Source organism: Barbus barbus (assembly GCF_936440315.1).
Source record: "Barbus barbus genome assembly, chromosome: 6".
Classification (NCBI taxonomy): Eukaryota; Metazoa; Chordata; class Actinopteri; order Cypriniformes; family Cyprinidae; genus Barbus; species Barbus barbus.
Window position 1 is genome coordinate 26,419,905 of NC_136734.1, and position 21,699 is coordinate 26,441,603.

At 38.4% G+C, this 21,699-nt stretch overlaps 1 protein-coding gene across 1 annotated transcript in view; it reads right to left on the reverse strand.

Moving 5' to 3' along the window:
- The window catches only part of LOC306871384 (spectrin beta chain, non-erythrocytic 1-like), an 82,391-nt gene that overhangs the window by 37,843 nt on the left and 22,849 nt on the right, over positions 1-21,699 (reverse strand). The window contains exon 2 of the mRNA XM_079419251.1: positions 12,410-12,594. Coding sequence (XP_079275377.1) covers positions 12,410-12,566 — 157 coding nt within the window. The 5' untranslated portion in view covers positions 12,567-12,594. The remainder of the gene's footprint in view (positions 1-12,409; positions 12,595-21,699) is intronic.

Sequence of the window (21,699 nt, forward strand, 5' to 3'; positions counted from 1 at the left end):
AGATGTCATCTCATATTTTACAGCCATCTACACACGCTAAATGTCAACTTGCAGTGTTTACTAATGTTCTCCTATAATCCACACCTGTCGTATGGATGTCTGTGGTAGCCGACTGTTTGTTTGTTTTACACCTGATTTTCCAGCTTGAGGCTAAACTTACTTAGCCTAAACAATAAAGAAAATAATAATAAAAAAATCGATCCTAGGTGATATTCAACAGAAATTAATTGGTATAAAAGTATTCCATGGGGAACATATATATAATATAAATATAATATATAAAAGTTTGGGGTCGGTAAGATTGTTTTTGAAAGAAGTTTTATAAGTTGTTGAATGTTAACAACCAAAACATGTTACACACACACACCTGGTAGCAGTGGTGTAATAGCTGCTGTTTGGGCATGCTGTGGGGAGCCGTATATTCTACTCTTTCATCTCTCTCTCCTGTCATTATTGTTAACCCCTACATCTTCCGTTCCTTTTTGCTCACGTTTCCGCCCACATTTACATCTCTGATCACTAATCCCTATAGTAGTGACCTTCATCGTTGTCATAGCAATGGCCTAGAGCAGACAAGGGGTCGCCACACCCTTCGTCAATGAAGGAATGTGGGTAATTGAGTCCCATGACAGTTTGACAGCCAAATCCTGAATGATAAAGAAGATACAGAAACATTTAGCGTGAGCTTGTTTCTGAGCCTAATTACAATGAGTGATGTATGCTTGAGTATTTTAAAGTTTCTGCATGTGTAATCTCGCGTAGCCAGACCTTCAGACTGACGGCTGAAGGTCTGGGAACTTTGGATGGCCAAGGCCCGCCCAAGAGGCCATATGACTGACAGGTAAAGCAACCAATAACGTTTAGTTTTGTGCCGCGTCATGTTTAGGGGCGTGGAAATGTCGCCACAATAACAGTGTAAATCTCTCAGACATATTTTAAAGATTCTATGCCGCAAACTTTAAATATTTCACATACTTTTGAAAATTCAGCATTTAGTTGTAAACACAACGGTTTTCTTCTTTCGTGAGGGGGTTTGACATTTTTGGCATTTACGGCATTTTTGTTTCCAGGCGGAACGTTAAAGAACGCGACACACACGTCTCCCGGAAATCCTGTATAATCTAGCCAATCCGATGAAGACTTCGAAACTCCTGAAGTGTTTCCAGATAACTGTGTCATATGCATCAGACGTTTGGCCAACGGTCCGTGGGCGTGACGTCTGAGACTACTGCATATGTGCATATATATCACAAAACAGGTTTTAAAGGGAAATGTCACTCAAAATCAAGTCACAATTTTCTCTGCCTTTTAACATTTCAAATCCTTAACACTTTCAGTGATTAGGAAAAGTTGGTGTGTTTCTCAAAGATATTGTAGGATGTCAGAAGACTTGAAATACAGCATATATGTCACACAGACCACTTTTATGATGCTTTGATTGTCATTACTAAAGCATAACACCAAATGGACATCATAAGCTGTCATTTATACGGAAGAGAAGCTCAGAGGTTCATCGTCTTCTGTGTTACACAGAAGAAAGAAAGTAATACAGGTTTGGAACACCATACATTAAGTAAATGATGACAATTATCATTTTCGGATGATCTGTTAATTTAACTTTAAATCACAGAGGTGTGTCCTGTAATCACCTGATGGGCATGTGCAGTGATGTGGCAAACATCCTCCTTCAGTGACAGCCTATATATTATGCTCTATTTATTATTTTTTAGAAACCTCGCACTTTTCTACTCCATTATATAAACGCTACTCTTGTATTCAAATTAAGTGCGGTCCACTGCTGCACGCGTGCCGCAATATTGATACCGGGCAAGCTGTATTGATACTCGTCAAATCTCTGTGATAATACATTGCCGTATCGATGTTTCGAACGCAGCACTACTTCATACTATCATTGGTTACTGGCATAAGTTACAGCTAAACGGACATCATGAAGCCCTCCAGCAGCTTAATTTCCTTGTGACAAACTGAAAGACACAGACATCATTCATTTTCACCATTCACCATCTCACCAACGGGTTTCATTTTATAAAGGGATTTAAAAAAAGTAAGCACAGTGTTTCCCACACATAGACTTTACCTGGTCGGGCCGCCCAGGTATATTAACGTCCGCCCAAGCATATTTGGTGAAACATTTTTGTTTTTATTACTATTATTATCTCTTACACTTTTTTTATTCGCCCAAGATAATGAAACCATCGACGATTGATTATCTAGTGGAAAATCTCATCTTGTTTCGTACTGCTCCTTCTGTGTGCTCAAGAACTGTCGACACTCCCACAGACAATCTCCAGTGTTTCCCATACATTGATTTATTTGTAGCGGGCCACAACAATATCCACCGCCCGCTGCCATCAGCTCCCACGTCTCACACACACGAGCGCGACTTTAGCACAATATTTAGTAACATTCAGACCCTTTTGGTGGCTTTTTTCCCATAACGACATACTGACAAACCTAGCGACACTATTTGAAAAAACCTTAGCTATTGTTCATTTGGAAGATGCCTCCAGTACTGCCCCGCGAGCACGAGGTCTGACTCTCCCGGCGCAGTGTCGCCTCTCTCTGCGTCTGTTCTGTGCAGTGAACGGCAGAGAAACAGCGCTTTCAATTGGCCGTAACGCAGCAAAATCGTCAATAAATCATTTACAAAACAGCGTTTCCAAGCACCTGTCGCTTACTGACTGTTTGGAGTTTTAAATATGAGCATAATTTGTCTGTTAATATGCGTATAGTTTGTTACTCAGATGCAGGCAGTGCGCTGAATGAAACAAAACAGTAATATAGCCAAAACCACTGCATATAGTCGCTTTTAGGTGTAAGTTAGACGCATGTTGATTTTATCAGACGATGTCGTGATTATAAATCAGGATTTAAGGAGTATAGTGAGAGTGATTCCTGGTTAACATGTAGTAATGGGTCGTGTTTACCATTTATACTTGTTTTATAATGTGAACAGCTTTATTGGGCATTCAGTTGTAGTACATTATGTGATCTGAAGTACCAAAACTCATCTGAACGCAAACTTGATGCAATGACGTCATAAATATGCAAATTAATGTGACGTCAAGTCTCAGAAAATCCTGTGGGAAACACTGAAGCGACTTAAATGTTCTTTCTACATGGGATGCAATGCCATGCAGTACTTGAAACACCAACTGTTATTTCACCCAGAAAGCTAACAAACTCTAAATCCACGATAAAGGAGCATCAGGCAAAATGAGAAAGTTACAGTATTCAGCAATGGTATTTTGACTGCTTCTGAATTCTTTAGTGCGTTTACAATATTCAGCAATGGTCAAAATATAATTTAGGACACACATTACAGACATTCCTATTCCAAACAGTGTTTTATTTCTCAGATGAAACCAGAGATATCCAAAAACTAGTAGATCATGTGTCATGCATGAAAAACATCCATACTAAATTCAGATTGGATTAAAAATCACAATATGTCTATGAATCACAAATGTAGCTGACCTCCTCAGGGAAAAGCGGTTCTGTCCGAATGGGGCTTAAATAGATAGTTCACCCAAAAATGAAAATCTTGTCATCATTTACTCACCACCATGTTGTTTGAGAACTGTTCGTATTCGGCTTTCTTACTTCTCTAATACATGGAAGAATAAAGTTTGGTTATCAACATTCTTATATTTTTTACATCTACTTTTATGTTCCACAGAAGGAACTCTTACAGGTTTGGAACAACATGAGGGTGAGTAAATTATGACGGGATTTGAATTTTTTGGGTGAACTATCCCTTTAAGAGTTTTGATTGTGTTGAGTTTGAATACATCAGTTGTTTGGAGATGATGCATTTGGGGCATGACTCTCTTAAGTTTGTTAAGCAATTATATATTCGGTCTCAGTTTTGTTAAAACTCCAGGTGTGAGATGATGGTGTGCTTGTGCCGTTTTCAAACAGTTTCTGATATTGTAAATGAACCATAAAGTTAAGCTCAATACAAATCCTAAGTGTCAGTTTACTGAAGAGACTTAATGAAATCTTCCAATACACATGCTACATTTACAGAATTATGAAAGCAACTTTGACTCATTACAGAACATGAATACCATATTTTCCAGCAGTCAACAGAAAACCTCAATGTACCTCAATTTGTTCAGCAGAAAATACCCAACCTACCACGTACATAACATAATGACTATAGACAATGCAGCTATGATACCTCCGAAACTAAAGGGATTTCCCCCCCTCAAAAAACACAACACTAAAGGATGATTTAACCAAGACACAGAGTCTCTGCTGGTCGACAGAGATTATTTTGTGTGTGTGTAAAAATGACAGTTTAACAAACTTCAGAAAGAGGAAGTCAAGATACATGACCGACCACACTTCTGGAGTCATACTACACGGTTTGTTTCTCTGTGTTTTAGAGTATCAGAGCTGAGAGGTATGAGAATTAAACTGACTTGCGTGAAACTGAACATGCATGAACTAGCCCTAAACATCTCAGTAGCATTTCTGACAACAGTTTAAGAGCCTGTGCTGCGGGCAAGAACACACTTCACTGAAGTACAGACATACCGGCCGAAGTCAAACTTTCTTACATCAGAGTGTGTGCTACTATACAGATCCACACAACCTGCCATGCATTGCTTAAAGTCAGCTGAGATTCTCATGGGTTTGCAAGGAGCAGAAGATTATGTATAAAAAATTCTTGACTGTTAACTTTACAACAATGGATGTAGCCTATTTTTTCTAACACAGCCCATGATGATTTTTTTTTGCTTTATTTTGTGAGAGTCGGTTTCATTTTCTTCCTGTAGGTAAACTTAGTTTTGAACATTAATTCTTTGACATTTTTCACATATTTTAGATCAAGTGTCTTGCCAAACCACATTACACACACTTCCTCTTGTCCACATTAAAATGCCTAATCTAAACCCAAGTAAATATCTATATTATCTCTATTTTTATTAGGCTTTGTGAACGTGTGCTTAACTGAAGTTGTTTAAGTTTCTTTACAGAACAAAACAAGCCTTTATTGGCCTTATCATCAAGTACTCTGTATTGCTATTGGCTGGGGAGATAATTTAGTAGGTAAACATAACCTGATTGCATATATGAAGTATATATATTCATGTACAACTATTCATATACACTGCCATTTATATGCACAAACATCAGAGTAAGAACATCTGGATAGCAGAAGAGTGAGAAGGGAGGATTTTTTCCTGGAACAACTCACTGTAACTATCAAAGAGCAGAACAGTAAATAAGTACAGAGAGTAAAATAAGATGACAGAAACATCAACAGTGATAACAAGGAAGGTGTGAGAGTCTGCGGACTGCATTCAAGAGACACTTCACCCCAAAAATGAATATTGATATTAATGAATAGCTTGACTTTCTTTCTTCTGCAGAACAGAACATATTTTTAAGAATGTTTCAACTATTTTTGTTCCTGCAATGAAAGTCAATGAAGTATGAAACAACATAGACACCCCATTGACTTTCATTGCATGGACAAAACATCTTTTGTGTTTCACGGAAGAAAGAATATACAAATATATGACTGTAAATATTGACAACTTTCAAAATATTGATAGATGGAGAGGAAAAAAAAGTACATTCACATGTAAGAGCAGCCAGAGATATAGATCACAACTGATGGTATTCAGACAAATCTATATCTCATTGTATATTATCTCATATGCTCATAAAGTATATGTGGAAGTAGGCCTGTGTGAGAGTTTCTGACTTTCTACCCCCTTCACCCTTATCTCATGGCCAGCCTGTTTATTAGGCCTTTTTATTAAATACACATACATTTTTACCTATCAAGGTGGCCTTAAATTCCTGGGACCCTAGTAAATCGGTGTTTGTGTCTGTGTGTGAAGAATTTCTGTGTGTCTCTGTGTAATGAGGAGTACATGTTCACCTCTTCAGGGTGACTGACACTGGGGTAGAAAACCTTTTAAACCTAAGCACACTCACAAATACACACTGCTTATCAGTGGAATTTCACTGAGATTTCAGAATAAAATTTTTATCCATGCTGATATTCTCCAGCTTCTGTCAGCTCATACTCCTAGGGTCACCACACTCCTGCTCTGGGTCACCATTTCCGCCTGCTTCTGCTGCTTGGAGCTTCCACGGGTATCACACACCCACAACCAATTAAGCAGACTTGGGAAAATATTATTACTATTAAAATAATATACTATTATTTTTTTAGAAGTCAAAAAAAAAAAAAGAAGAAATTATAGATTTCCTGCAACTTTCTCACTCGCACTCATACACTGAAAAGACTTCATGGAATCAATGTTTTTCCATGTACAGTTTTTACGCGATTATGCTAAATAAACTAAAAATATGTAGGGGAAAGAAAATGTGCACAGCAATTAGTAAGGGTCTTAAATAGTGTAAAATCCTATAAATGTACATATAAAACTGTGTACATTAATAAACACATTTTTGCATATAAATAAATAACCTATGCAAAAGCCGATATTAATTTACATTAAATTCCGATACTGATTTACTCATTACTCTGATTCATTCTGCATGTCAAAACCTTCACTAGCATTCTGGTGGCTTGCATTCTGTGCACACCTGTATGCATTTAGACATCAAAACTAGAGAAAACTTATATAAATGGGGCTTTCTTGCGTCATCTAGCTTTCATAAGCTGATTTATCAGCATTATATTTTGCATGTAAACACACTCTATGGCATTTCAAATTACACACTGAGTTTACAAAGAGAGGGGGAATAAAAAAAGAATGTTTGCACCAGAGAACTGAAACACTGATTTATCTCAACTGTTTTGCAATGACAGTGACACTAAGTATTTTAGAAGTGGCAACAACAACCTTGTAAGAAATGACTCTTATCCCATCCTATTCACTGCAGCACGCACAAACACCTGCATGCACGCATGCAATATTACCTTGCTGCAGGGATTTATTTAAATTACGATAATTACAACCACAACAGAGAAACTGGTGTTGCATCAAAAGAATTGAGAATCCATTGAGAAGAACCAGACTGACCAAGCATGAAGACCATGTCTGAGCAAGCCCCCGATACAACGCACTTGTACTTCTGTAAAATGTTTCAAAATAGTCGGCCTAAGGGTAACCTGACCGGAATTACCAGTGTGTGAGGACATGAGAAGAGGGGAGGATCACAGGCCGCTTGAGCAGAAAAGATAAATGAGACACTGTATATGTGTGCGTCTGTGAATGTGTGTCAAAACGCTGGTATACACCAGATTCCAGATGGGTGCAATGACGAAACTACAGTAATCATTAACACATACGTGACACGCTGTTCTCTCTCTTACTTTCGAATCTCCATGTCTTCTACAGAGTCTTTCCAACGAGAACACTATCATGTGTTATGCATAGAACATTGATGTATGACATCCATCCGCTTGCAGTCCGTCTAAACCAGTGGTTTTCAACCAGAGAGCCAGGGCCCACTAGGAGCTTCAGCAGACTTAAAAGAGGGCCTCAAGAATACTTAAAATTGTTTAAAATAAAACAAAACAACTATTAAAATGTAAAAAACAACTAAAAATCTATATATTTCTTACTAAAATTCACTAACTCAAGAACTTCCCACGATCTTGGGTATATAAGTCAGCCTAATTTTAAAAGTTTGATTTAGGGATCTGGAAAAATCATGTACATTCATAAACTCATAACTCCATAGGCATTTAAGAATATTAAGTAATATTAAAGGAATAGCCTCTAAAATATTTTATTGTGTAGAAATTCAAAATCCCTCTCCAGCAATACATGAACGACTTGAAAAACCATGTGGTAATATTGTTGTAAGCAATGGTGGGCCTTGGAATCAAACAACACATGACTGGACAACTAGAAACTTTGCTTCCAGAATTCAGAGTTCATTTTAGGTATTTACTTGATGGCACTCTAGAGGTGTGTGTTCATATTCAAGGCCTGTTTTGAAGATGCCATTCTTCCTATACAATAGATAATAGCCCTGAAAAGTACAATGCTTGAGTCATTATCTCCCTGTTAACTGAGAAACACTCCCCATGACCTCAACCGTGCACACAAACAGAAGATCAGATCTCGCGTCGTGTGGGGGCGGGATTAGCAGAGTTCACACATGCTATGTGGCGCCAAAGAGGAGTGTGGTTTCAAAGAGGAAAAGAAAATACTGAATGAATGATACACCCACAGAAAACAAACATCTTGAACGTTCTTCAGAATTAACTCTATATTAATACACACAAAAGTAGTTTTTATCCTCTCCTTTCCAGTCCTATTATCCTCTGAACTCCCCTTCTTATCTGTTCCTCAACTCTTTTCCCAGATATTATCCTCTCCTCTCCCCTCTTATCCTCCCTCTCCTACACCTTTCTGTTCTGAACTTCCCTCTCGTCCTCTTCTCTCGCTCCTATTTTAACACTGTGTAATTTGGATCTGGGGCAAAAGCTCTGCGGTACCTGAAATAAGGCCACTCTCCAGGAGACCAGCACAGGTCTCTGTGTCTCTCTCTCTCATGCACAGGCATAAAAATAAATCATTGTAGGCCTATTTTCTCATCGGCACCATCCGTGGTGCAGAGAGAGATAAGAGGAACACTGATTATTTCTGCGACTAAATTCAATATCATCTTCAAAGGACAGATTTAAGGTTGGAAATGTCCTGGCCTTTTTACAAGGCCAATATTTTTCTCCACTACATTATGACACAGTTGTCAATGTTGAAGTGTTGTTACTTTGAATGCCATGCATTTGTTTGAGACCTTGAACAAGCCAGCAAAACAATATAAGCTTAGTTCGATATCAATTCAATGTGCTGTTGAACTGATTTCAGTACATTTCTAATGTTTCAGTACATTTCTAGTGTACTTGAAAGTTAAAACATACTGTAGAAAATACTGTACCACAGTCTTAAACTATCTTCAACTGTTTTGAGAAATCATCTTCATGAAGTTACTTGTGCATAAGCAGATTAATATTCATGAGCTAACCCACCATGATTTAGTGAATTCACAACCACCACATCTGTGCACCACAAACTTTGTAAAAATAAGTGACGCCCATGATGAAGGGGTTCAGTCTGTCAGGGGAAATGTTACTTCCAATTAGATCTGGATGAGGTCACATGAACATTCAAGGTTGTTGACGGTCTCAGGGGATTTATAAAGTGGTTCAAAAACATGATTTAAAGGTTAGCTGAGAGGCTGAACTACTCCTACAGATACATCTGAGAAAGAAAAGAGAGAGAGAATGAGGTCGCAAAGAACAAACAGTCTTACCTTGCAGCTGTTTGAAACGGCCCTCCAGGATGTTGGAATATTGCACCTGGTTTACAAAGGCAGCTGGCGAGAGACATGGCTCATGTTCGCGCGGATTAAAATCCATGTCTCTGCTCTTTCACTGTAACACTCCGTTGCTTTCACTGCAAACCGTCCCTCCAACCCTGACTCTCAACTTTCATCCAAAACAAATCGATCACTCCACAAGAGTAAAGCCAGGAGTCAAGAGCACGGCATGTAAAGTGTAAGGTAAAAAAAAAAAAAAGGCAGACCTAGAAAACAAACTGCCAAAATTTTAACTTTCCTCAAAGCTCCAAAAAAAGTTGGGTTTAGAAACAGAAACTTTCCAGGTGAGAGCGTGCGTCCGAGCGTTTCATTAGTGCACACTAAACCGCGCCATTCTGCTTCATCCGTTTGAGAAAAAACTCTTCCTTTAATTGACTCTCTCGCTCTTTCTTTCCTTTTTTTTTTTTTTGCCAAAAAAGGAACCCACGTGCAGTTGAAGTGATAAAAAGGCACAGTAAAAACAAAATGTTCTTCTTTCACCGTTCTTTTCTTCTTCAAACACAATCTTCTCTCAGTGCAAAACTCTTATTGCTCTCTCTCGGCCACTCAGATCAGACTGCGTGTCTGTGTGCGCACACGCACACACACCTTGTTTGAGTAAGCTTGCAGAACTAGCTGTGCTCAGCTTCTCAAGTAAACAAAGCCTCCTACTCTCTCTCTCTTGGTTTCTGAGCTTTGGCATTTGCATAAGGTGTGTGTGGGAGGAGCAAATCCCAGGCTGAGCAAGCGAGAATGACAGATAGAGGGAGGGTGAGGAGGTATGGGCTGAACCATTTCTGAAGGTGGACAGGGGGTGGAGTAGAGTTCACGAGAGATGGGCTTGTGGGACTAGCCCCTGGAGGTGATCAGATAGTCAGCAGAAATCATGAGTTTGACCTTATTTTAGGACTGCCTGGATCTTTATGTTGGGTAATGTTGTTTTAGTGAGTTTTGTGGGTGTTCAGCAGTTGTTAGACCTTTACCTTTAATTATTCATGTCAAAACGTCCCTCTCTCGCCTTCTCTAGCACGTGCACAGATAAAATAAGACGTTAAGACAGGAAGGAAGTACTTGAGAAAGACTCAACAAGCGAGCGCTGTCTTTCTTCCTGTGCAAGTGTGTGTGCACCACCTCACACCCATGAACTGGCAACATTGGCAGTGAAAGAAAACTCATCTTGTAATGCCTCCAAATGAATCCAAAAACAGAATCTGTTATGCAAGTGCTTTCACACATGCATTTCTTGTGTGCGCAGATTTTACAAGAGGAAGTGGTGTAATGAAGACCAGTCCAGTGGCAGGTTGGGTTGATTAGCAAATGTCACCAGCAGTCACCAAAGAGCAGAGGTCACAGGTCAAATCATGGCCAGAAGCACTAGGCCAACAGTCAGCCAGCGTGTCACTGGAAGAAAGCATTTTATCACAGCAAACTTCAAACTCACACAAAATGGGAAGATAAGACTGACCAAGACAGATAGTAAATGGAAAAACAAACACAAACACAGTTCACTGTTCTATTCTATGTACAGTATGACTTGCATTTAACTTTAATAAAATGCTTTTATTATACATGTTTATGTAATAAAAAAAAAAGACGGAGCGTGAGACAGACAAAGAGGAGGACAGAAATGTCTGAGAACAGCTAAAGTTAACTGTGTATGGGTGTGATACATGAGCACTGGGCCTCTGAGACCCTCCTCTCCTCTGTCCTGCACGAACTGCAAAAGCCATTCAAACTCAGTATTCTCAGTTTCCATTCCCCTACCAGCACTTCCAAACGTTTTGCCTTAAGTTTATTGTGAATGATATGGTGGTTTTCACATGCTGGGTTTGATGCATAAAGACGACAGAGAGAACTAAATTCCTCTCAAGTGAAACACAGTTATATAGACCAGCAGGTGCTGCTATCATCTCCATTAAGCTCCATGTAACTAATGTCTTTTTCCAGCCATTAATTATTTTATTTATGAAACCTTTTACCTTTGAGGATTTCCCTGGATATCCCTGAAGGGAGGTTTTGTCAGATTTAACTAACTCCTGGGGACCATTTTGTCCCAAATACACACACAGCCCTGATGACAAGGTTAGGCTCTTCTCAGTCCCACTACATTCCCAGCGCACATATCCGTGTGGGCGTTTGGCTTTGGAACAAGCCATCTTTTACATAATAATGTCATAAACACACATACACGTCAGCTTGAATCACTTACATTAAATATCCATTTAATATTCATACTAAAAACTACATTTATAGTAGTTTTATTACAATATAAAAAACATTTCTCTGGAGAAATGTCATACATCTTATAGTGCATTTTAAATGCATAAAATTTTGTAATATTTTACCTAACTTAATACTATATCAATTTATTTTGAGTTCTCCAGTACACAGTGACGTTCAAATCTGCTGTTTTAAACAACTTTTGAAAGCATAAATTGATCACGTGCTTCAAATTATGATATGCCTAACAAACTTGTGAAAAAACATGACAACGACTGGCTTTAAAACACCCATTGGCAGCAGAAAAAGAAAAAAAAGAGATACGGCGGGTGATAAACTTGACATTAGAAAAGCCCTGGAGATGAGAGAGAGTGAGAGTGTCACAAGGTGAATAACATCACTGGAAAAATGTGGATATCAAGTCACTGCTTGTCAGAAGATGGTATCTCACTGCACTTTAACACACATCAACTGCTCTGTTACACACTGACATCTATAAATAGAATGTCTTTTAAAAGATGTAAACCATGTTCCATACCCAAAAACCGTACTTAAAGCTGCTTTATTATTATAACTATATTATCATGCATACAGTTCTTCAAGATCAGTTCTTCAAGATCACATGAAAGAGCATGTGGAGGGTTGTTTGTCTTAAGGTGGTTCAAGTGATTTTTTTTGTTTGTTTGTTTTTTCCCACACGTTGCCTTATGCCACCTCCTACTGGACACAACCATACAATGCAACCTGTTGAAAACTAGCTGATAAAACAAGCATGCAAACAAACACGCATAGATCAACACAGGAGGCACACTGGTGCATAAACAAACCTCGACTCGCACACACTAATAAAAAAATTGAAACTGACCTGCGAGAGCTTTAATGCGTGAACGCTCAAACAGACGTGCAGAACTGTTCTCATTATCCCACTCGGTTTCAGCTGCGATGTCCCAGCGGTTATTGATGTCGTTGTACTGCTGCTGGATCTCAACGCTATCAAAATCAGTCGGTGAGATGGTGCTCATGGTCACAGCTGGAAACTCAACAGCTGCCCTGGAAATCAGAGAAGAAAAAAAGTGATATGACGACAAACGAGCTTTGTTAGGTCCCAAAAAATGTTACCTAGGAAAGGTGGAGGATAGGACATTGATCACATCCGCTACACCTTTTGAACAAAAATTTGAGCTTTATACTGGTATATTGTTTCAAAACATAACATTCAATCAAATACAACTGTGACAAACACTTTAGAAACCACACCTTCAAATATTGCTGAACGCAGATTTAAAATAGAACCAGTTGTAGAAATGTTACCTCAGTAACAGACTGTAAGCAGGTGAGGTTAGTCTAACCTGGTGCGGCACAGATTGGGCCCATTAGCTGGTCCTGCAATCTGCACGCATTTGGAATTCTGAACATTTACTACAATAACATCAGAACATGGGCCAAAATTAACAAGTGCCCAGTGCCAAATGGAAATAAAATCTTTGCTGAATAAATTATTTTTTGCCAGCTGGTCAGTAACTTTATGAGGAACAAACATAATTTATTATTTAAATCAGTATATGATATATTATGATATTCTGCTAAAACGATTACATTCACCAAGAGTATTTTATCTTTTTAAATCTAACTCCATGTAGCAATACATATGATATTTTACAAGCATTAAGCCAGCAGAAGTAAAATATTAGGAAGAAAAAAACATGATGTGTCTTGGTACATTTGTCACCAGAGAGACAGAGACTGGCTCACCTCCTGATATTATTATATTAGGCTTTGACTACTCTCTTTTTTTATATTATTATTAATTCAATCAAGCAATGCAAAATACAGATATGGCAAAATGTTATTTCTGGACATGCATCTAAGATTTCTGCCTTTAAGGTCTGCTCAAGAGTTACATCAGAACAAAATATCACAAGGCAATAAACGTTTTTCCCATCAAGGGAAAAAGCAAAAAAACAATTCAACTAAGCACAGGAAGAAATAGTTAACATGCAGATAAACTAAGATTAATTCAAACCTAAACCAAAATACAGATTAAATGAAATCCCTCGTGCCTTCCTTCAGATTGAGCAATCCTTGGTGCTAATCCCACCAGAAAGATGAGTTCTTAGAATCCAGAGATTCTGGAAAGAAAAAGAGAATTGCCTGTAGGACAAAGTTTATCCCATAAATATTTCACAGCATTACAAACCTCCAGGGACAGAAGAGAGAAACAGAGATCAGGTAAAATATACATCCCTCACACACTGTTCTTTCTTTTCTCTCTCTTTCACACTGAAACATATACCTGCACTGAAGGACACTGGACTCTAAAATGGTATGCATATAAAATCATGAAACACAAAGTCCAGCCAGAATATTTCTAAACCCTATCCTTTTGATGGGGAAGAGAGACAGAAAAACATAAGTTCTAGCATGGTGCTAACACCAATTCCAAACAACTAAGAAACAGTATCCTTTGTATTTTCACTATGTAGAACATTGCCAAATCAGTTCCTTCTAAGGTTTCATTTGATCTGCCTTAGAAGGCAGCTGTCTATGCTGGTGGCAGACAGGAGTAGGTCAATAGGTTTTGGCATGCCTCAGAGGCGTCTGTGTGCATGGCTATATGGTGATTGGTTTGGTGGCCTAAATCAGGGGAGGCAGAAGAGCATGTGTTTTTGTTCATGTGGTAGGGAACAGCTTGTGTAGTTCTCATATCAGCGTGTGCGAGCATGTGTCTACGCGTCCAATCTAGGGGCGTGCATGAATAGTCGAACATTCGAATATTCGGTCTGCAATTATTATTCAAACAATATTCGAATTTTACTATGTTAATTTGCTGGCCGTGAATGCAGGGAATCCATGATAAATCCTAAGCAGTTAGAACTACATGCACTGGGTGGCGCTGTGGAGCGTGTTAAGTTGATATTTGATCACAGAACGTCATCATTTGCCTCATGAAGTTTGGATTTACTTTGATCTAAATGATCTGACAAAATGTAATTACTTCTGATCAGATGAATTAGTGAAACTGATTTATCATACTATCACCACCACAATGAGAAATTATGAAATCCAAACACAGTCGACTGAGAAAGACAGCTGTTCATCACTGCATTCACAACTGCAGGTGAGCCGAGAAGAGAGTTTATCTGATAGTGAAATTATCTTCCGACATATATAAAGTTTTCTAGAGGGAGAGTGGTTTAACACAAAGCGCTAAGAAACTGTTAGCACACGTTATATTTGTCAGCGTGTTCTTGTTATCAGAATGAGGAACAAACTTTCACCCTAACATGTGAATATTATTGTTTCTCTCAGAATTAATACGTGAAACAATTTAAACAATAAATATAGGCTGGCTCGAGTATATGTAGCCTACATTCTGTACTGTAATTGGAACAGTCTGCTTGACTTTTCAGTTTGCTCTGCTTGATCTTGAATGCTTTAATGTATTTGTTGTTGTTGTTGTTTACACGTTTTCAACCAAAATAAAACCTTGCGATATAGCGTAACGTTGTTGTAGAACATTGTTGAGTAACGGCTAATCATAAGCTTGTTCAGAAATCGTGACAAAAACTTGATAATTAAAAATAACGTCTTTCTCATTAAACCTAATTTAAATAAATGAATATTCTTTTTTATGAGCCCGAATATTCGAATGCAAAATTTTGGGAAAATGCCCATCCCTAGTCAGATTTTTCTCAGAAGGGCCCAGCTTTAATCCACTCGCCTTACCCTGAAAATCACCTCACCAACAGCTCCATCAGTCATAAAGGGAGAGCGGCGGACTGGACTCTAGAGGATACAGAGTGTCTTTCAGGGACACACAAACAAAGGAACCCCAGGTGCTCATGATGGTGCAATTTGGATTCACTGATGACCTTACGAGGGACAGAGATTTACAGTGTACCACAGTGATTTATAGACCTAGTTTCAAGTATTTACTTGAACAATTGGAATGGAATATCATAGACAAAACCGCTAGCGAACTGTACTCTGAATTGAGATTTTTGGAAATGCCTCAAGACATGGAAGATAGTCTTTATTGGTTTACCTCAAAGTGTATGATTGGGATTTTTTCTATGTATGTTGACTTGATGGTGGAGTGTTCAGCAAACCTGTCAGTCCTGCTAAAGGCACAGAAACTACACACTACAGAATACAGAACACATACTGAATGGGGGACAATTGGAGCTGATCTAATGACTGCCACCATCAAGATATTTGTACTACTGTATATATAGGGAAATAACACACTAACACCAATCAGACTCAAAAGGTTAAATGAGTAATAGATAGACAAAGAGAGAAAGACAGAACAATATATAGAAACAGGTATATGTGATATAGTAGAATGAATGTGTGTGAGTGCTAGGTTGTATGCACGAGGCACATAGAGAGAGATAAACCCGTATTTTGGAAAGATCTCAACCCAAACAAAGAGAGAAGGAGGGCTGTTTCCAATCTCATTAGTGTGTAGATTAAGGAAGTGCTGAAATTAGAGACTGGACATGGAGCAGTTATCCTGGATTACACCCACACACTCCTCTAGCGCCTCTGTAACTGACACAACATACACGCATCTCCTCTGTCAAATATCTATCAGGCATATTCCTAAAATCAGCACTTTGATTTGCTCAGCTCTCAGCAGCAGTTTCATAACACCAGTGACAGAAGATGCTGAAACAGAACAATGTATGAAACTGGGTTTCATACATTGTTCTGTTTCAGGTTGTTCAGAATTTACAGCTAGTCACTCTAAAGAGTGAAACCCTGACTGACAAAAAAATGATTGAGATGTTTTAGTATCCTGATTAAAAAATTCTGAGCTAATTTATGCATAATAGCCTTACTTTCTTCAGCTTCAGTTATCATATCTCAGCATATGGCAAATCCCTGCAGATAAAAACAACAACATCCTTGTCTCTGTTGTCTGGCTGTAGCTCATATTCATTGAAGCGTCTTCATGTAAATGGAAATTTAAGCAATACTTCAGTCAAACGCGAACATTCTAATCCCATATTCCGAACCTGTATAATTTTTCTTCTTCTGTGAAGCACATAATTAGGTGCTAGGCAGAATGTCCAAGCTGCATTTTACATACAATGAAATTTAAGGTGATTCATACTGCTAAGACCCAAAAAGCAGCATAAGTGAAAGTCTGTTTGTTGGTCATTAACATGATTCAAGCCTGTACCTTGTCAAGATCCTCAAGATGAGGTAACCATAGAGAAAGTCCTCAGTCCCAGGACAGAAATGGCAGCTCAGTCAACCATGTGTTTGTACTATGTTTAATGAACATATTCTGTGCATGCATATACCCAAACACACACAGAAAAACTCCCCTGAGAACAGGGACTCAGGTGCGGCCATTCCAGACAAAACAGTTCCCTCCTCCCAAATCTCTTTAACCTGCTCTAATATTCTGAGGAGTGTTAAAATCATTTAGAATAATCCCAATCTGGTTGGGTAAGGCTGGGGTGGGGGAGGATTAGACACACCCATCCCACTCCAGCCCATGACACTGTGTGTGTCTGTGAAGAAAAGAAGGGGATAAGTAGGTCTGTAGTAGCGAAAAAAGAAAGGAGCAGGAAAAGAAAAAGAAATTGACAAAAACACACTAACAGTGTCCTAAAAAAAACAGTGAACCACCCCAGTACAGCATTTTAAGCTTTTTACATATTAATGGCACTATCAGTGAGCTTGAGAACACACAAACACACTCAGCCAATCACTGCAATCAAGAAATAGCCACAACACTACAACTACATTCATAAAATAAATAACAATCTTCAATTATTGATCATTTGGCTGTGCATAGAGAATGTCCATCAGTGACACCATTACACAAGTAGTGGAAAATGCATTTCTGCGGGGGGGAAAAAAGCTTCTTAAAATTGAGCATTTCAGTTATGCAAAACAGCTCATCCTACTGTAACTACAGACTACTGTAATTGTTAAATAACTTCAGAGTGTGTGTACAATCAAACAAAGAAAAGAAAAATGTGTGCGCGCCTACAGTCTAGGCTACAGAAAATTCTGGCCTTTCAGTAACTTTGACTTATAAACTGCTCTGCTGCTTATATGGCAAGTAGTACAGTTTACTGAAGAAGAACTCGGTAACACTTTATTTTAAGGTGTCCTAGTTACATGTTACATTTACTTACTACACTATAACAACAATAAATTATGCATAATTGCATGCATGTAACCCTAAACCAAACCCTAATCCAAAATCTAACCATATAGCAAGTACATGTAGTGAATTAATATTTCTCAGTATTTAAATGTATAATTACACTGTAACAAGCACACAAAATAAAGTGCAACCAAGAGCTCCTTTCAGAATAGCTGAGAACTGCATGCAAAGTCATTGATATATTGATATTAGACCACATCAGGAATCTGGAATATGATATCACTGTTATGAAATCTAAACTAAATTTAGACAGATAATGAGTACAAAACACACCTAATTATAATCCTAAAAACTATTAGCCTCCAGTAGCTTGCAATTCTGGCATTTAATTCTTTTAATTTATGTGTATCTAACTGAAAGTATCAACAAATATTAATTTTTAATGGTCATTTCATTTCTGTATACACATAATGAAACAAGGCTGACACAAACTCTCAGAGACAGACACACACATGCTCAAGCTTGGTCATTTCTAATTGGCTATTAGATTCCTGCTACTATAGACAAGATGACAAAAGAAGGAGAGGGAATCAATAAAGTGTGTGTGTGTGTGACTGCTCCTGCATGTATGCCTGCAGGGTCCAGACTACAAACGACACACACACTTTGGCCTTTGTCAGAGCATCTATCTTTTCAGATGGGTATTTGCCACTAAGAAAAGCATTCACACTCATAACGACCAATGGTGTAGCTATAACTGTATTTTACTAGCATTGTGTATAAGAGAAGAGGAAAATGTAACACCTATTCATCTGTGCTGTCCTCATTTTTGCCATTGACTTTCTATTGTAAAATATTACCATAAGAGCCCTGTAGAATATGACTGGCAGCATAGGGATACAATGGTAGAAATAAAGACATGTAACATGCTCTTTTTGAGCTGAATTAAAAACAAAAGAAATATGGCTGTGTCACGATTTTTTAATTCCATTACATAACCAAGGGTGTCTCCTGAGTTTGAGATTGAATGACTCCTGACTCAATGAATAAACAGCGAATCAGATGCTCGTTGTGTGCAGAGAGGGGAACGCAATAGATAGCTTCTGAATAGAGGCACAGGAAACTCTTGCTCTTTAAAGATATAATTAACTAACGCCTACTCACCAGATGAAATCTGATTAAGTTTTCTTGTCTGTTGCCAATGGCTACTAGATTTTTTGTAGCAATTGTGGCCATTTTAGTCCGGAGCTCTGTGCAGACAAGTTTATTTAATTATATTATGAAATAACAGCTTGAAATGTGTTATCACGATATTCTACTTAAACTTTATATTATTATTTTTAAATCATATGTTCACACACAATTGGACCTAAGAGCACCAACATCACCACATTACGGCCTTTATTTTTCAATGGAAAATAATTTCTTCATAGCCTTACCCTCATTACTCTAACTTTCCTTTCGCTGGGTCTCAGCTGGCTGATCTGTTTTCGGCCGCACCCTTTTAATAAAATAGATCGAATAAGAGGCCACATGCCTCCTGGGCATTGTTTGTGTGTGTGTGCGCATGTTCTTCTGTTGTCCTCCTCTTGATGGTCTTTCATATTGGCACCCTACTGCCACAGAAATGGCCTCTATTTTATTCCTGCTTGTGTCATATCTCTCGTAATTGATTAAAGTACCACTAGAGTACATGATTGTTGCACTGACTGAATGTATGTGAAAGGAGAAAAAAAATAAAAAATTTGTTTCACTCCTACTCACATGCACACCCCCATTCCCTTCCTCCACCCACCCACACTCCAGCACACCACCATCACATGCATAAATAACAATTTGGAAAATCATTTCCACCATAAGGTGAAAGAAACTATTTCTAGTTTCACAGAAACACACTATATAAGTCCATGTACTGCAGACCCTGTTATGTAATTCTGGTTTTAGTTTGTCAGTACTCTAATGTGTGATCTGAGTTGATCAATAAAACTGATCAGTTAACACCCCATTTCCATAATCCACACAACACCACCACATAAAACCAAGCATTCCAGCACGACTCCAAAACAGCAGAACAGCAGTCTAGTGTTGTGGACACTATATTTTTCTTCCTAAGTCAACAACAAATAAACATGAAATGTTCTAGGACAGGGCTCCAGACTGCGACCATTTCTGCTGGTGCATTTAAATTTTGTGCGCAGTTTCACTGGTGCTATCACCGCGTTGTTCAACTCATGCTGCCTTTTCTGTTGCATATGAGAAACAGCAAACAAAACAAAAGCGAAACAAAATCCCGCTACTCGTTTGAGCTGCGCAGCACGATGCAAACAAACTGGTCCGAGCTCAGAAAAGCTTTACTCGGGAACCAAAGTTGATTTTGTGGCGCTGAGAGATCAAGTGAGAAGCGTTTGAATTCGCTGCCGAATGAATAAAGGTCGCTGTGAGATTCTGCACAGAATTCTCTGTCATAAACAGATCAAACAGCGCTGACGTGGAAAACAAGAAGCAGTAACTGTAATCATGGTGTTGTGGTAGAAATAGTCGAATGTTATTACATTATTCATTTCAGGGTTTGTACAACCTTTTAAGAGAGAAATTCAAGCAACTTTCAATGACTTGCAAGCATTTCACACAACTGTTGCCTGCACTTTAAAGCTCCAAAATGATCCAATTTGAATGTTATTTTCAATGGGATGACCAAAATAAACTGCGGTGAACAAACACTTGTGTAAAATTAAAAAATACATCAAATCACCATTATAACCTGTAGATGGCAACAACACTTATTGGCTTATTAGATATTAATTTATACTTTTTCCTTTATATAAAATTATCACAGGACCTCGGTGTTCGGCGAAATATGGTAGGTCATTTGCGGGGGAATTTTTCCTTTACAAATTACAGACATGAACGATTCGCACGGGATTAAGATCACAGACAACCGCCGCAAATATTACAAATGACTGGAGGTCACCAGGTAATACTAATCCCGTGTGAATGGTTCTTAAATCACACTTATACTACGGGGCCGTTGAATGCTTGAATCTGATTGGCTGACGAACGTTCTGAGGTGTGCAATTATTTTCAGGGAAACGCACGGCGAACGTAGTTCCAGGCAGCTTTCTTGACCGCATTACAGTTCCATATCACTTCGCATCGTTGTCAGTGCTGCCCTGACGATTTTATCAGTTAGCCTAGTGTAGCAACTTAAAGGCTACACATGACATTTCTCACTAGCGAGGTAATAACAGCGCTGCATCTTAAAGCAGACTTACAGTTTAGAGACGGTGCTTCAGAACACTGTTGAGGGACACACAGAGGTAGCCTAATTCATACAAGCTCTCTCTCTCTCTCTCTCTCTCTCTCTCTCTCTCTCTGTTTCTCTTTCTCTGTGTCTCTGTCTCTCTCGCTCTCTTTCTAATAACTTCATTATTAACTGCATTAGTCTGCTATCAACGGCTCAAGCCTCCATTGCCAGCTTTAAAATGACGTTTTGGAACTAGCAAAAGAGTCGTTGGATGAGATGCGGAAGAAATAATCCTACTCACAATAGCGATTTAAGTAGAAAAACCGGACGAATCCCTTGAAATATATAATCTGATCGATGTCTTGAGGTGTGGCAACCGTAGTATAAGCGGAATAATTGACTCCGGACCGTTGAATTATTAGAGTATTAGAGTAGACTCCGCTTCGCGTCGTGGCCGCATCACCACCTCGGGTGTGCATTATTTTTCTAATAATTCAACGGCCCGTCGTCAATTATTCCTTACATAATCACTGAAGTTGTGAATAGTTCTAAATAAACAGTTCTAAATAAAGCCCTATTCGCACGGGATTAGTATTACCTTGTGACCTCCAGTCATTTGTAATAATTGCGGCGGTTGTCTGAGTATTGTACAAACTGTACTTCATAACGATGTTTAGACAGCTATAGAAGAATTCATATGTTCACGTTTTTTTTATATATTTATATATTTTATATTTTTATATATTTTTTATATACTTACAGATCTCAGCTTAAGTTTTGC